Genomic DNA, 12,500 nt, shown 5'->3' with positions numbered 1-12,500 from the left:
CCCGTTATTGCAATAAGTTCGCGATGATTTCAAGTCGTTCGGAAATGAAACTGTGTATCCACATTCCAGAAACAAAATTGGTATGAACGGTGTGGGTTTTGAAGAGAAAATGTAAAATTCATCGTCCAATGCTCGCTTCCTGCACATAACTTCAAATTTGATTATTTCACTTCATTATCAGGACGAGAACTTCAAAGGAGTGTATCAAAATGTTAAACGCACGTGCGGGGCATGCAGAAGTATGTGTTTTTGCTAAGTAAATCAATTGTTATGTGGCGCTGGTTCTCGTAGCCTTCGTTGTCGTGACGGACTAACTGAATGAGTGAACAAAGGAACAAAGGAAGGATGCCCATCCGCCTGGCTGATTAACCAACTTACGTTGGCCTACCGACACCAGGGTTTTGACAGGACAGTTTTGTAAAGTAGCGGACATATTTCTGAAAGCAACAGGCTTGACATTTTTTGACGCCGGAAGGCGTCATGCGAGCGCTAAAGGCGCTAGGTACCTGGGGGATTCTGGGAACATGCCCCTCAGGAAATTTTTTAATAGGACATTCAGAAACACTGGATTCCAGTGTTTCTGGAACCCAAGAATCAGTTTCCCAGGCAAGGCTGGAGTTCACTCAAATTTTCAATAAAACGTAACTAAAAAAATAAATAAAAATAAAAAATGAAACAAAACCTTTCAAATATCGGCATCAAAGTACCGGACATGGAATGGAAAATGATTGGATGAAACGCCCGGCCTCAGCCTCAAACGAAACCCCTGCCGACACTGGCTTGCGGGCTGACTTACTGAATGAGTAAAACTAATGAGGGAAGGAACCAAGTTTCGCCATCCGACTGGTTAAGCAACATCGAAAGTACTGACTGATACAATGACTGAGTGACTACCGAAAGACTAATTGAGTTATTGACTGACTGAATGAGCAAGTAAAGAAATGAAGTAAGTAAGTAGGAATGGCCAAGGGTTTAACAGATTAAATAAGGAACTGAAGCAGCAAGCGAACGAAAGGGAAACAAATGCTGGTTTGGATGAAAGACAGGTCGTGATGACAATGGGCCTTAATCACTCGGAGGCCATGTTGAGTCCCGAGGGATTGAAAACTTTTGTTTTGTCCCACCGAAATTCGTTCCCAAACATTTCAACTCGAGGTTCGGGGTACGAAATCGATTGTCTCTGGCCAATATGGCCACCGCGTGAATGAGGCCCATGAAACGACCTTGAACTTCCTTCCCAATTTTCTGTGCATAGGATCTGCATTTCTGAATGTGTCCTTCGCTTTCTTATTTACTGGTGGAAAACTTTTGAACTCTTGGGTTTTCTCGCCTCTTACATCTTAAGTCTTAGTCTCGGATTTCTTTCATTAGAGCGCCCCCTCCCCCCTTTCTATGGTTCATGATTTGTCTTGATGCATATTATGTCGATCATTTACAGGGGGGTCTCCTTACGCACTAATGAAGAACAAACAGCTCTTGGAGAATTTGAAAGCAGGTTACAGACTGGAAAGACCTGACATGTGCACAGACCCTGTGTAAGTTAAACGGAGGTGATTTTTCCTAAGTACTTGTAGGCAACAAGTTTTATGAAAAAGGTGCAGTGTTTTGATATTAATAGAAAGAGTGAGTGGTTAATCTATTTTCATACTTTCCTGCATCAGTCAAGTTAGACATGAATGCTTCACTTGAACATACATCAAGGGGCACGCCCGCTCGGCTAATTATTACTAATTGAACTTGAGCCACGTTTACTTTACATTTAAAGACACTGTAAGATAAGTACAGAAAAAAATAGTTTTGGGCAACTGCAATTTAACACATTTAAAATTGTGACGCAGTTGGAAAATAAGGTCCAAAACCACTGTCGGCTTGGCCTTAGTTTCGTTTTCTTCCATATCAACACAGATCTACTCAAAAATACAAGACACAAATTTAATTCATTTTATTTGTGCAAAAAATACGGTTGCCTGTAGATGAAAAAGCTTGGCGCTACAAGAACAGAAACCTTAGTATAAATAAAGCCTTTAAGAATTTAAAATACCTGCAGACCATATTCATCAATGGCGGTCAAAAAATAAACTTATGTCTTTGTGCCCCTAATGAGACCAACTAGCCTCGCTCCAAAGCAACATTTCTTTTGTGTTTTGTTCATGCAAAAGAGGCTAGTTGGTTTCATTAGCACAAGGACAAAGGGATAATTTATTGGCCTCCATTAATTAATACGGTCTATGAGACGTAAAAGAATGAAATTTGCTCGAATCAGGAACCTACGAATGATTTTTGGGGAAACAGGGTTAGCAGGTTGTATGAAGATCGATTTTCCTTCAGGAAGAAAGAAATTCCTATTTTTGTTAATTTTTAAGGTACGCCTTGATGAGAGACTGTTGGAACCAAGACCCAGATGAACGGCCAAGCTTTCAGCGGCTCTATAAAAGACTTGACGATATGTTGGAGGAGCAAGAGGACTACTTTGACTTTGGCAAAAAGGATGATTCGAAATATTATTATACGACACAGGAGGCAAAGACAGCAGAAGATGACGAACTGGACAACCTTGATGTTGTAAGTCCACAGGGTGTGTCCACGGTAAGTTTTGCAATAGGAGCTACTTGTGCTTGGGTCTTGCATAGCAGAGTTAAATTTGTGTATGGAAATAACTTTTAAAACTTATGCTATCATAACTTTGATCTTAGCAAGGGACAAATGCCGCAGAAGCTGAAGAACCAGCCATCGTCGATGTTGAAAACCCACAGAATGTGTCCAAGGCAAGTCTTATAATACATTAGAAGCTTCAAGCTGCACAGTGCAGGGATGTGCTGGACCATGCGTTAGAGCTGAATTGGTTTGTTAAGATCACCTATCTTACTTTTTTCTGATTGTTGGCAGGAGCCAGACACGTCAGAAGTTTACGAACAGGAAAACATTCAGGATGTAAGCACTCAGAATGTGCCCATGGCAAGTCTTCAAGCTGATGGATTTCAGTTGTCTCCAAATGCTTCGCTTACCGTAACTAAGCTATAAGTATTTTTAGCACTTAAGATATGTTAACTTTTGCTTTAGTTCTCTTGGTTTTAAGATAGACATTGCAGTCAGATTGCTACTGAACCGGTTAATGCTTTTGCTTATTTATTTGTTTGTTTGTTTGTTTCTTATTGAGTGACATATTAACCCGGATGGAGTAAGCTAGGTTGCTCGCTATTAGGCTTACATACTTACAGGGACCAGGCGTTTTTCACTTTCAAAGCGCCAAGATCTGCCTTGTCGTGACTTTGCTCGCCTGCATCCCAACTAGCGGGGAAATAAGACAATCTCAGACGACACTATTATTAAAGCCCCCTGAAGAACTTCCCCTATCTCATGATCAAGACAAACACGATGCCTTGCTTATAACCAGTTAACTCAAGTTTAATTGCACTGTTGGCGAGAAGAATTTCTTTGCATGGCTTCTACTGAGACCCCAGTAAAAAAACCTAAAAACTCGACCAACTATTTAAACCTTTCTTTCAAAGCAAAAGTGTATGGCAGTGCCAAATATCTCTGAAAAACGTTTACCTTTAATCTGAGAAAAATCCCTGGAGGATCCTGTAGGTTGTAAAGCAAAAAAGCATCTCCATCAATATATGTAATAGATTTGTGAAGCTGAAAGATGAAACGTGTATTCTTAGAAAGACAAAAAAACACACAAAATAAGTTTGCTTGTAAGTAAATATGCCTGGCCCTAAATTAGAAACAGCGATAGGTCTTGACATTTGAAAGAAAAGGAGCACATAGAGATAAGTATAATGAATCAATTTCTTAATTTTGGTAATTTTTGTAAAAGTGCAAGCTGCACTTAAAGTATGTGCTCTGTTATGTTGTAGATGGTGCATTGGCATAATAAAGAAATTAGAGTAAAATTTTGTGTTTCACTGATTTACGTTTGTGAAGAAAGAGGGGAGCAAGGGAAGGTGAGACATTCAAATGATGGCACAGTAGCTTCTTCGCTGTAGGTAAGAACTTGCAGAAGACAATGTTGAGACGGGAAAAATAGACAAGGAGACTAAAACAGAACCACATGTTACCATGAATAGATGGTTTTCACGAGACGTCACAGCGGCCATTTTGGTGTACTAGAACAATAGACATCCTCTCCCTTAGGGACTGAACTCTACTTTGATGCAAATTCTGCGCAAATATTTTCTATTGTTTTGTACACCAAAATGGCCGTCAACTCAGGTGAGTGAAAACCATCTATTGGTGGGGGAAACGGTGCAACGAAAGGTGTAAGAGGAATGACACTTTTATAGGCAACTGATAGGGAGCGTAACACTAAGAGCCAGTCATTATCACAAGGACCGTAAATGTATCTAATGACCTTGTTTGTAGTGTTTATTACATTTAGATGCTTATGCGCGGCGGGTAAGGTAGGTATCTACATAAGGTGTCTTTTGGCCACTCAAGAATACCATAATATTCTTTGTTTGTCCTCCAAAAGTTTGCATAAGCATTGTTTTTATTTTTTCTTGGGACCCTTGTAAGTCCGAAGAGAAACTGGAACATTAGGCCACTTTCAAAAATACTGTAATACTCTTTGTTTGTATTTTCTCTTGGGATTTGCAATGGTCCCAAGAGAAAATAAAATGTTTATGCAAAGTTTTGGAGGACAAAAAGTATCATGGTATTTTTGAAAGTAGCTTACTGGAGAGGGCTTCTTAAACAACGTTGACATAAATTAAAATGGGAAAATTGTCGACAGACAAGCTGGTGCAGAAACAGTTTTGAATGCACATTGACTTACCCATCGCAAGCAGAAATCTACAGTGATTCTGAACAGGACTCTTGATAACATATGGAACGTTCTATATTGTGTGACAGGCTGACATCTAAAACAACGTTCACTGTGGGGACGATGACGCAAAACATTTTTTAGCTTAGCCACAGACAAAGGTTTCCTTTTCAACTTAAAATAACGAGCAATTTTCTTGAAGCATATGTTGTCCACTGTTTTGCTAACTTGTTTTTTTTTAATTGCAACTGAACCCTCTCTTTTACAGTGCTTTTGTAAAATCTATATATCTTTCAACACAACATTGCCAAAATTTTGGTTGAAGAATTTCACGCCCTTCCCCATTTCCGAGTTCTGTTTTTTTTCTTGGAGGGGGAGGGGACTGGGCTGAGTGACTCATGCAAAGGAACTTAGCTTTCTACAAAGACCACACACCGGTTTGGCATATCGCCTTAAACTGACGCTTTTTTACTAAAAATTACTTTGTAAACATGTCAATGTGTTCTGGTCGATATCCCTTTGTAGACGTCACAATAAGCTTGATCCAGTTCCCACATAGAAGCACGGTTTTCGGAATCCATCATAAATATCGGGGAAAAGCAATGCCCGTAAACACTCACTATCAATCGTGAATTTAACCAATTCAAAACATCTTCTTTGCATGTTGCTTTAAAAAAGAAGTACTGTAAACATCCTCGCTTCCAGGACCTATCCCTTGCCTTCTGCACTCGTTCCCTTAGCTTCTTCCCGCCTCAGCCCCAAACCCAAGGAGAGGTCCTGGGGACGAGGTTGTACTCTACAATTAGGATTCAGTTGCACTGACCAAAGATTTTTCTTGGGATCTCAAAACTATGCTAACTTTCTCTAAGACAATGGAGACCCTGGGAACGAGGTTGGGCGCGCAACACCATGTTACTCTGGAGGGGAGGTGGTTGGGCTGGTCTTTCATATACTGGATCCGAAATAATTAAGGTCCATGAAACAAAAGAACAAAGCGAACATAACAACACCTAATTAGCAAGGCCTAATCGGAATAACATTGTTTTTTGTTCTCCGCCATTTTTAGTCCGGTATATGAAATTCTACCCATGTTTTCTGTCGTGATCACAACTTTTAATATTCGGCTAAAAAGAAAATTTGACTTCCTGCTTTTTATTAAACTTCTTGTTCAGCAGTTCTTCTCAATTATTGTTTTAAGAATTTTTTGTTGTTGAATGTGGTCGTTTAAGGAAACGAGGGAAACTAGAAAAGAACTTATATCCAAGGGAGAGGGGGAGGGGAGGGGTCTTGTTTCAGGAAACGAGCCAAACTAGAAAGGAACTTATATCCAAGGTAGAGGGGGAGGGTTCTCCTCATTGGTTCCACTTTTATTTCAAGGTATATAGAGCCCCGAGGAGGGGTTGTGAACTTTTTTTCTGACTCTTTTTAATGGGGATGATTACCGAATCGTTTTGTCGTTAAATTAACAACGTGTTACCATGGTGCCAAAACGTTGGTTACTAGGCAAAATTATAAACACGTTTTGATGATCTCCCATCGTGACGGTCTGTGTAAAATGTCACAAATTTGAAATTGGTTTTGAATATGGATTAGCATGCCGCGAACCAATCGTTACAAGGCGCTTTTCTTAAAACTGCTGTATTGGTAGAGTATTTTTTTCACTTGAGCACAGTGTGCAAGATCACGCGAGGTAGCGCTTTGGTGCTATAACAGAACTCAGACCTCCTTCGCTCAACCCACAGTGTTTTGTTACTTGTTTATCTTCAAAGCTTGGAATTTCGCGAGCTTTCATCAATTTTCTTAGCTCATCATTGCCTGAGACATCACCTCACATTTCTTGTGCCGTGTGGGGAACTGCTTTTAAAGAAATCTACGACCTTAAGATGTTTGTGACTCACAGAGATCTGCCTTGGAACAATGCTTCGTAGTTTGTATGCAAGGAAATTGATTGGTATTCTTAGAATAAAACATCTTTACAGAGTAATTGCGATATCCGATCACATTGTTAGGAAGTGGACTCCCATATAAAAAGGACGGGGTTGCTTGTCGGAAATCTTGAAAAGAACCCCTTGAAAAGATGTACCAAGATCCTGTCTTGTGGGCGTCCAAATTATGGGTATTAATCAGACAAGATTAAAAATTAGTTAATTGTCAAATGTCTCCTTCCATACTTTTTCGGCTAACTACCATTAAAGGGACCGCTAGAGCTCCCGCTGTGGACCTTTTGAAGCTGAACACCCTAAGAGGAACCAAAAGCGCTTTTTTAACCCCTAAAAGGTACGACGAGCACTCCCGTCCTTTTTATATGGCAGTCCCCTGCCCCGGGATGAGTGGTGAAACAAACGTGGCCGACTTGCTGTGACATCTCGTAAAGGTTTTTGGTGTTTGAGCCCACAGAAGAGAAAACAGTCAAAATAAAGGGACGTTTGGAGATTGCTGGATGCACATATTTCAAAGGACTACACCAAAAATGACCTACGAAAAAGAGTGCTAGCTTTAGCTCTTATCTATTTTCGGCCGGATATCTGGCCATTGATATTCTGCAACATCTGCTCATTCACATGTTCATTCCCTAATAATCCACGTTCTCTCTTCATAATATATATATTTTAAGGTCACCGGAAAGATCAACCACTGGCCAAATCCTCTCAAAAGAGATGAATGCGCCTGATAGCCAGTACTTCTTTTTTCATTCATTTTAGTTGTTCCCTGGGTTTGGGAAAACGATAAGGGATTTGTTGCAAACAGTGTCATTTTCTGTCCGTGAGTGCTATTTTTTGAGGCCACATGTTAACCCTCACGGTAAATAAGAAGTGTCTCGTTGCATTTCTGAAGAAGTTTTGTCCAAGATTGTTGATTCCAACTATTTTCAAACATGGCGCAAAAAAAGGACATAGCATTTTTGTTTGTCATTTTGGGTGAATTCCTTTGTTAAGACAGTCTCGTCGGGAAAATGAATAAGCCTTCTCCGCCATAAGCTTCTCCGAAAAGTTTGGCTAGATTTAGCATTTGCGTTTAACGTCGCGGTGACGGACGAGCGTGAACTTTGCCTGAAAGATCTCATGGCCACTCTCTACTTAAAACAATAGGTTGCCTAATGACCATGCGCACTTGATGGAAACCTAAAACGGACTAACTCGCACCCCACAATCAAGCGAAAATCAGACAAAGATGCAATATATAGCTGGAAAATATATGTAGGAAATGTCACAACGGGTTGAGCGAAGCTCGCTTAAGGGGCCACATACGAGGAACAAGCATTCCTGCCGATGCCCCTAGGAAAGTCTGAGACGCTCTGGCTTCATCCTAAATGGATTTCCTCTGATGTGATCAGAGAGGCTGACAAAGTAAGATCGATGAGCGAGGTAGCACTTTGGTGCTGTAACAGAACTCAGACCTCCTTCGCTCAACCCACAGTGTTTTCTTACTTGTTTATCATCAAAGCTCGGAATTTCCCTGTATTTTGTCAATTTGCTAATCTTACATTTGCGAGAGGGTTCACATCATATTTAATCAGCGTGGGTAATTATTTCTGAAGAAATCTTCGACCTTAAGTGTTTTGTGCTTCTTACTTTGTATGCAAGGACATGTAATGTTTGATATTGACGTAAAGTCTGTCAAGAATTTGTCGTGTCCATGAACGAGAATGTTTAATAGATTTACCCACACTCAAATAAAAAGACAATACACATGCGTGCCCTGGGAAAAAAATCAGCTTACACAAAATTAATCGCACCACAATTGTGCGAAAATCCATATAAGGTGCTATATATAATAACTCAGAAAAGGTCGCCATGGATAACGACCGGTTGAGCCAGGTTCCCTTGAGAGCCTTGGCCTAGTAAATTCAGGAAATGTCTGAAGACCCAAAATAATTCCTGGATGAAATTTCGATCCTGTTTTACTTCATTTCCTGAGCTCTGAGGTGATACAAGATGCATTTGCCATGATGACTGGTTCCCTCTTCGGACTTGACGACTTCAAACTGCATTCTTGATTTCAGAGTGAACGAAGTTGGATTTGCCTTCTCTCTCCAGACACTCCTGTATTTGATAGCCTAAGTTGTTCGCAAGTCACTTTTTTGACTTACTGTTATGGAAGCCTCCAACTAACTAAAATATGGTTGGACAGTCGCCCTTCTCTGCAAAATTTGCGTATCTGTTAAACAGCTTAAAAATTTCATGATTTGTTCAAGGGTTGCCAATAGCTTAGTGGATTCACTTGAGCTTACGAGGCGAGAAGTCCGTGTTCAGGGTTTTACACTTCTTCAAGGCAATTTTTTTTCTTAATCAAATACCCGAACAACTTCTTATTTATTATTGGGCGCAAATTATATGGTAACTTACCTTTACCTCCACTGACGTTTTACTGCCAGCAACACGGTGGCAGAGGATTTGTTGTTTCAGTTTGCTTTTATTTGATACCGAGTTCCTGATAGCTCAATAGAGATGAACGTAAATTTGACGTAACGAGAAGGTCGTCATCCCCAGTTCGAGATAACATGGTTGCTCTTTTTATCTTTCTTTTCTTTTTAAACCTTTTCAACCTTTTATTGTAAGCAAATTATCGTAAATATGATGAAAATATATGAAACGCAGCATAAAAAGCTTGTTATTTGCCCGACTTTCTCACTGCAATGAAATTTGCGAAATGTGAGAGAATGTTTAACACATATTAAATGAAAGGTGTTACAACTGAACCCACTGGGAACTCGGAAAAATCCGAGCCCCAGATGGGATTCGAACTCACGATCCTCCGTGATCTAGTACAGATGCTCTAACCATTGAGCTACTGGAGACTCTATGGTGAGCAAGGGTGAAATGTGGGTATTTGACTCGAGCTGCATCACGCAGCCACAGAGTCAAATATCGACTGACAGCTTAGCTCATAACTGCATCGCGCAGTCACATTGAGAGCATCATTGAAATCCAGCGAAATGTGAGAGAATGTTTAACACATATTAAATGAAAGGTGTTACAACTGAACTGAACATTTCACCCTTGCTCACCATAAAGTCTCCAGTAACTCAGTGGTTAGAGCATCCGTACTAGATCAGGGAGGGTCGTGGGGTTCGAATCCATCTGGGCTCGGATTTTTCCGAGTTCCCAATGGGTTCAGTTGTAACACCTTTCATTTAATGAAATTTGCATGACAAAGCCTTTTGTTTCGATTCATGAAGAACTTGTCACTGATTGGTGCTCGATAATCTCATCCATATGCAATTCATATTTCTAAATTTGGCTCACTTTTCGCTGACTGTCATGGTGGCAAAATGTGCTGTGCCTTTTCTCTGGGATTTGAACGTCGAACGGAATTTTTTGTAACCGGCTAGGCCAGGAGGAAGGAAACAAATATTTTCTCTTTTCATCCAAGGCCGGTCAGTTGGAAAAATCATGCGAAGTTTTGGTTTATATTTCGATGAAAGGTGCAGAAGGCAAATATACGTTTCTTTGCGAAGCAAACACGTGTTTGTGACTCAGTCGTTTAAGCTTTGAACTAAGCCGTTTTCGTGTCAAAAATAAACTTCTTGATTAGTTTAACTATGCCTCACAGCATTTTACGTAAAGGGAAATTCCTGGTTGATAATTTTGCTGCTGTTTTAGAGGAGACATCCAAGTTTTACTGCAAGAAAATTACCCCTCTGAAAATTTGAAATTTTTGTGCTCGCGAACGTTTCAAAAACTAATGTGGTGTTTTGTTTGTCTCTGTCTCCACAGGAAACGATCTGTCTTAAATATTTGGAAGAACGTCGAAGGAGAATTTTCTTCTCATGTCGCCGCTCACAGGTAAGCGTGAAGTTTATCTACAGTCACTGTGGAACACGAGTTGAATCGAACGTATTTCTTTGATCTCTTTTGGCTTTGCGCATTTCGTCTCATCAGTTTTTCTTCTATATTATATTTTCAGGACACTGTCAAGATTTGCGAAGAACAGCACAGGAACAGAGGAAGACAAAAAGAAATGCAGCAAGGAAGAAGACATCAATTGAAGACCGAGATGGAAATTCGCCAAAGATAAGAACTGTAGACTTAAGATACTACTTATTTAAAAATGGTGGCAGGAAAAAATACTCAAATTTCCTTTAGAATCTATTTACAATAATATCAGAAGTAAAATTGCTCAATAGGCCTTTTTCTGTAGTATGCGATTCTCTCGTCGGATTGCACACTTCTCCCTCAAGTACGCACACTATGTCAGGCAGCTCAGTGGAGAATGGACATAAGAAATTGACTCAAGAGAATGGTGGAGAATCGGTGGAAAAAAATCAGTGGACAATGGACATAAGAAAATTTGCTCATAAAGTTAAATACCGATTTAGAAATAACAAGGGACATTTAAATAAAGAAGGGGAACCTTTCTAGGCAGCCACCATTTCAACATTGAGCGATCATTGGATTAATCCTCGGGAATCTTTTTTGTTCAAAATGACTTAGACTTTCCTTTTTAATGTAATTTGAATGCCCATTTACTTGTCGCTTAGTGTCTGATTTTCGACGCTGTACACTTCTTTAAATGGTGTAGCAACATGATTAACAATTTTAAGGAGGTACTGGCTGATGAATCAGTTATTCGGCGATATAATCCAGCATTATGTGGCTAAATTTCTTTAACCTCGGATCTGCAAAAATGTGTAGGCTGGCATTATTTAAATCTTCTTTCCCAAACCATATAAAGTATTCTTAAACACTAGACTTGCTAGCCGAGTTCTTAAAATTGACAAGCAATAAATCTCGCATTCTTAAGTCATTGACATAGAACTATAAAAGCTGTTAATTTGCGACTCTCTTGATAAGTGGTTTGCTCTGCTTGTAAAAATTCCTAAGATAGTTCACCATTTGTTTTGATGGTAAGGCATTAAGTATTCTACAGAAAGTTGTCCAAGTTTAAGGCTATGAGGAGCTTTGTTTGAAATAATGCTTTTGGGTCTTTTGTGATCAAATGATCGGATCATTTTTGATGCTACAATTTGCTCATTGTTCATCTGTACTCTCAAGTCCCAAGCACTTGGTGACGTTATTCGATGCAAGCAAGTGAAATGCTGCAATATAACAATCGCAGATAAGCTACATGAGAGTATAGTCTAGTACTAGTGTGCATGTTAACTTGAACCACATGTTTATTTGAATTTCATTGTGGATTTGTTGCGTATCTTTCTTGTAGACCAACGGCCTCGAATTAAGAAATGTATTTTTTGGACTTATTTGCAATTTTTTCAATGAGCATAATTTTAAAAAAGGGGCATAATTTGGAAAAAAGAGCATAATTTTAGCATAATTTCGCCAAAAAAAAAGCAATGCTACTAGCATAATATGCTACTTTCACTAGCATAATCTATAAAAGCCTAGCCCATGAGGCGAAGTAAACGGTTCAGCGTGTAAAATCGAGTTATTGTTGCACGCGGGAGGTTGCTAAGCACGAAAGAAGCGTAAGGGCCGATTTACACCGTGCGATTTTTGTCGCATGCGACAAGATTACGACAGGTTTACAATTCTTTTACAATTGTCGTGTACGTCAGAAAAAAGTCTTGGCATTTTAAAACAAGTCGTAAAACGCTGCGACAATCGTAAGTCATGTCATAGGTCTGTGAAAAGCTTGTCGTAAGCGCCAAATATCGTACCGGGTAAATTGGTCCTACCCTCTGCTTAGTAACCTCCAGCGTGCAACTATAAATTGATGCTACAATATGCATGAATCGTTTACTGTTTGTTAAAGATGAAAAAAGAAACAAGGATCG

General features: G+C 39.6%; 1 protein-coding gene and 1 long non-coding RNA gene across 3 annotated transcripts in view; one reads left to right on the top strand and one right to left on the bottom strand.

Moving 5' to 3' along the window:
* The window catches only part of LOC138045667 (angiopoietin-1 receptor-like), a 130,644-nt gene extending 126,753 nt beyond the window's left edge, over window positions 1-3,891 (top strand). Inside the window, exons 15-18 of the mRNA XM_068892242.1 lie at window positions 1,439-1,535; window positions 2,364-2,586; window positions 2,694-2,765; window positions 2,887-3,891. Of these exons, the coding sequence (XP_068748343.1) occupies window positions 1,439-1,535; window positions 2,364-2,586; window positions 2,694-2,765; window positions 2,887-3,021 (527 nt within the window). The 3' untranslated portion in view covers window positions 3,022-3,891. The remainder of the gene's footprint in view (window positions 1-1,438; window positions 1,536-2,363; window positions 2,587-2,693; window positions 2,766-2,886) is intronic.
* LOC138045669 (uncharacterized) overlaps window positions 1-12,500 on the bottom strand; it is a 161,291-nt gene that overhangs the window by 112,512 nt on the left and 36,279 nt on the right. The gene's annotated exons all lie outside the window — the stretch shown is intronic.

Source organism: Montipora capricornis, chromosome 4 (genome assembly GCF_036669925.1).
Source record: "Montipora capricornis isolate CH-2021 chromosome 4, ASM3666992v2, whole genome shotgun sequence".
NCBI classification, from domain to species: Eukaryota; Metazoa; Cnidaria; class Anthozoa; order Scleractinia; family Acroporidae; genus Montipora; species Montipora capricornis.
This window is presented reverse-complemented; position numbering and strand designations above follow the sequence as displayed.